Here is a 4,549-nt window from a genome sequence, read left to right as displayed (position 1 = left end):
TAATAGGACATTTTATATTGCAGAACGTGTCACATTCTGGGCGCCGTGCCCTTGTTCATGAGGTGCGTCCGAATTACAATTAGCCCACATTTCACAGAGATTCAGCTCCAGCGTTTGTTGTGTTGACCTAATCAGTGCCGCCGTGTTGAATCTGACCGCTCTCTCCTAATTACACACAATGGGACTTAGAGACATTGGACAAAAAATACAATTGTGACTCTAAAATGGTATGTTCAATTGGAGCCAGCCCAAAGTATAAGCAAGAAAGCTCTCTGCCCCCCAACAGTAACAGCCTATTAAACCTGCTTCTTTCTTCTCAATTGTTCTGAGAAGCTTTACCAATGATTTTCCTGTGGCAGTGGTCACAGCTCCCTTCATATCATTAATAATCTTCTTCCATTCAATTCTAGTTTGACTTTCTCAGAATCACCCTTATTCCATGAGGTGAGATTCTGCATGCACTCCACAGTAAGAGTGACCATTATCTTTTACTTCTACTTCAAAAATATCACCCCAGAAGTGTTTTCTTCTCTCACCAAGATTCATGATGATGGTCTAGTCTTACAAAGATCCCTGGCAACCTTTGACAGGTCTTCGGACTTGCCTGAGGTGACGAAATGGAGCAGTTCGAATGAAACAGGCTGATTCTGTTACAAGTGCCTTTCTCACACATAATGAGCTGAGTACTCTCTTAAAGGGATACGTCTTATTTCTGTGCCCTGTGGGTACACCACCACTCTGTGCAGGTCAGAGCACTTGGATAGTTTGGATGGGGGATTAGTTTAGAAATCTTAGTTAAAGTATTAAAATATTTATTTGGAGGGGATTTTGTGCAGATCTTCTATCGCTGGTAAAAATATACCTAGAATCTTTAATGTAAATGTTTAATTTCTTTAGAAAGGTTCAAACTCTATTGATCTTTCTATTGATCTATCTATCTGTGTTTAATAATATTTGTTTTTCCAAATGGCTGAACTTGGTATTACCTTCACACACGCACACATGTACTTGAATGCAAACTGAGGACTTTGTATTGACATTCATTCATTTTAGTAAGTGCATTTATGTCTAACCCAGACATTTTATCTAAACCTAATCATTACTAGTCTATTCCTAACCATAACCTTAAATAAAAACTTCATTCACACCATACTTCTAAACCTAACTAGCAGAACTAGTAGAACTGCAAATAAAATAAGGGAGAACCAGGAAAATGTCCTTGTTTCCACAAATGGCCTCCTTTTGTTGGTAAATGATGTGAAAGTGGTCCTCTATATGTAGTATATACGAGTACACGCCCACACACGCACACACACACGCACACACACACACACACACACAACAGTCTTCAGAAGATTAACAAATAGAAAATATGAAACAAGCAATGACTTTACAAGTTGGAGTTGAGTAAAACAACATACATTCAAACTAATATCAGTTTTTAAAATCTTTATAAAGCACATATTTAGTGTATTTACATTGTAACATAGATATCTCGACACCAATCCAAGATGATCGCAATTAATGTTTATGGACTCCAAGATTCGCCCCTCACAAATCGTTCTGTAGACGCCCCTGTCAGTGTCGGATCATCCAGACTGTTGGGACCTCAGAGTCCCTCTATAAACTTCCCACAGTTTGAATGTTTTCCCTGATTAGTAACCGAAACCGGACCCCGGGCGGCCGGAGCGCTTTCTGAGAGCTGTGGGTCCGGCGGGCTGCAGATGAAGGGGAGGGAATCCCTCCAGTGTCTGACGCTTTCTTTTTTACCAAGGAAACCCACACGCGCTCGCTGACGCAACTGCCCATTTTAGGAAACATGCGTCAATGGGCCGAAGAAAGTGAGACAAAACCGGTGAAGTCCACAGCGGATCGCTGACGTCCGCCGATACCAAAAATAAAATGGAAAAAAAAAAAAAAAAACCCGCTTTAACTGTAAACAACGTTTTGGATCTTTAGTCTCTGGTGTCCACCGGGGGAGAAACGAGCTCTGCTCTCTCTTTGCTGTGATCCACAAGACAAGAGGAGCGAACCCCTCCCCCTGCTGGATGTTTGCAACGCCCCGCCGTGACGTCGGACGTTTCGTTGGTGTTGAAAAGCCGTCGCGCTTCTTCTTAGTGCCATTGAAGTGAGTCATCTCTAGGAAGTGGGGTGAAAAGGGAAAGAAAAAAAAAAAGTTCGAGGTGTTCCGTGAGCGACAGAGAGAGCTCAGAGCAGAGTAAGTAGGCAAGGCGGCGGAAAATATTCAGAAGATTAAAAACCTGCCTGAGTCACACTGACTGTTGACTTCAGGCTGAAGTTTGCGCACCTGAGAGGATCTCTGATAGCCTAGTCTACCTGAAAGCACAATAGAAAATACTTTCCTCACAGGGCTACCTGACACAACCTGCAAATATCTTTTTAAGATGTTTTAGATCAGGTGTCATAACTGCACTTTGATAACTCGCTCTTGGATACCTGAACATCTCCAATCAAAGGATTTTTTTTTCTCTTCTTGCTGGTGCCTTTTTTTTTAACAGCGGGGGAATTGTGTGTGTGTGAGAGAGAGAGGAGGAGAAATAAGAAGAAGGAAAAAAAAAAAAGGCTGCAGAGCTTTAACAGTCCCCTGAAATCTTCCTCTGTCCCGGATCATGTACCAGGACTACTCCGGGAACTACGACACCTCGTCCCGCGGCAGCAGCACCTCTCCGGCCCAGCCAGAGTCCTTCACAAGCGGCAGCAGCACGATCGGGAGTCCGATCTCTACCTCAAACTACCAGGTGAGACACACGGACCAGCTGCAGGCGCAGAAACCTCTAGGAATGCAATCCCCCTCACCCCCTCCCATTATGAGTTTGTAGATAACAAATAGCCATGTTAATGAATGAATCTGTTTTTAAAATGTTGGAAAATGTGACCAACGCGCACGTCTACCGGCGAAAAATCTGGATTTTACGCACGCAGACAAAGCGTTTATTATTTAGCACAGAGCGTTTCATACGATTCGATTGCTACTCAGTTCAAACTGCCATGGATTCAAGCCTCTGATTTCTAGCTGACATGCAGTCCTGTCTGTCTGTAAATCTGTGGCTTTCTTTGTGTCGTCTAGCTGGTTTGAGATAAAAAAAAAAAAATTAAATGTATTTTAATCCCGAAGAACCGACAGACTGAGCTGATCGGAGATGAAGCGTGTTCTGGATGCAACAGGCATGTGTGGAGCCGGGTGAAATTCACGCAAACACGCTCTTCAGAAGCAGGGCTTTCTTTTTCTTTTTCTTTCTATTCTTTTCTCTTTTTTTCAGCTGGTTGTGATTGCGGCTCATCAAATATTGCAGACATATTTTTTTATTATCATATTTATGTACCGGACCGTCTGATTGGACGCGACGGGCTCTCCGGCCGCACATGGCACATTTCCTCCAGCGGGAAGCAGCTCGCACGGATAGAGCGATCAAACGCCTGCATAACGCTTCCTTACTGAGGAAATGCCATCCAGTGAGCCGTTTAGAAAACAAAGACAACGGAATCTGAGCATTAACTCAGACTGCAGCGTGCTTGAATGCTTCGGAATATATATCTATATAGATAAATATAGAAATAAATCCAAGACCAGGCATGTTATTTCCCCACACCCCGGTCTTACGTCTGCTGCACTTCTGTGGAAAAGTGGCGTCAAGGCTCACGCAACCTTACAGTAAACGACTTTTGGCCCGCATCTATCAGCCTGTAATCACTCTCTGCCAGTTTTCCATTACATGACCTCCTGTTTCTCTGTTTATTGGAGCAATAGAATATTTTTATCACGCCTCTAGCATTTCATATAACGACTCCAAGGAATGTCTGCGCCTCTGCTGCAGCGAGTTTATCCATCCATGCTCGTTTTATTACTTAACAGGAATTTTTTTTTTTTTCTCCGTGCCGTATTTCTGGATAAGAATTCCCGGCTTGTTCGAGCTGGCCGCTTCCCCCTTTCTTACTGGAACTGAGTTTGGTTCACACGTGCTGGACAAATCCCATACACAGTGAGTCATTGTAATAAACAAAGTTCCAATAGTCTGCCGGGATATCCGACGGAAAGTCGGGAATAAGTGGAGGAGGGGAAGGCGCGGGGAGCCCGGGACGTGCGTAAATTACGCGCAGCTGACAGGTCCTCAATCTGTGGAGGAGCAGCGATCTGCTCAGAAAAGTGTTTATTCAATGCGGACACCCTACGAAACCCCTGCTGCTTCTTCAGTGGGATTTTTTTTTTTGTGTGAAACTGGGTGGAACTCAGAAAACTTTGAAAAGGATTCAAATGACTATCTTGGTGTAATGAACCATCACAGGAGAAAAAAAGTGTGGGTTTTAGTATGCTGCTGTTACATGCTATATTGGAAGGATGCTCAAAAGTTGGACATTAAAAGGACAATAAGTAAAAAAAAAAAAGAATAAATAATAAAAACCTTTTCAACTAGTTGACAACTCTTTCCTTTCTTGAATTCCTTTTCATAAAAACAGCTATTCTTTGGAGTGTTTGGTTTGGGGTGGACATTACCATCTCTGGATGCCCTTGGAGATGCAACTGTGGATA

The 4,549-nt window shown here is 43.1% G+C and overlaps 1 protein-coding gene across 1 annotated transcript in view; it reads left to right on the top strand.

Annotated features, from left to right (window-relative positions):
* The first annotated feature begins 1,983 nt into the window (after nucleotides 1–1,983).
* fosl2 (FOS like 2, AP-1 transcription factor subunit) overlaps nucleotides 1,984–4,549 on the top strand; it is a 7,392-nt gene continuing 4,826 nt past the window's right edge. The window contains exon 1 of the mRNA XM_017302610.1: nucleotides 1,984–2,759. Coding sequence (XP_017158099.1) covers nucleotides 2,631–2,759 — 129 coding nt within the window. The 5' untranslated portion in view covers nucleotides 1,984–2,630. The remainder of the gene's footprint in view (nucleotides 2,760–4,549) is intronic.

This window comes from Poecilia reticulata, linkage group LG22 (genome assembly GCF_000633615.1).
Source record: "Poecilia reticulata strain Guanapo linkage group LG22, Guppy_female_1.0+MT, whole genome shotgun sequence".
Classification (NCBI taxonomy): domain Eukaryota; kingdom Metazoa; phylum Chordata; class Actinopteri; order Cyprinodontiformes; family Poeciliidae; genus Poecilia; species Poecilia reticulata.
The sequence above is the reverse complement of the archived record's forward strand: the minus strand, read 5'-3'. Positions and strand labels throughout refer to the sequence as shown.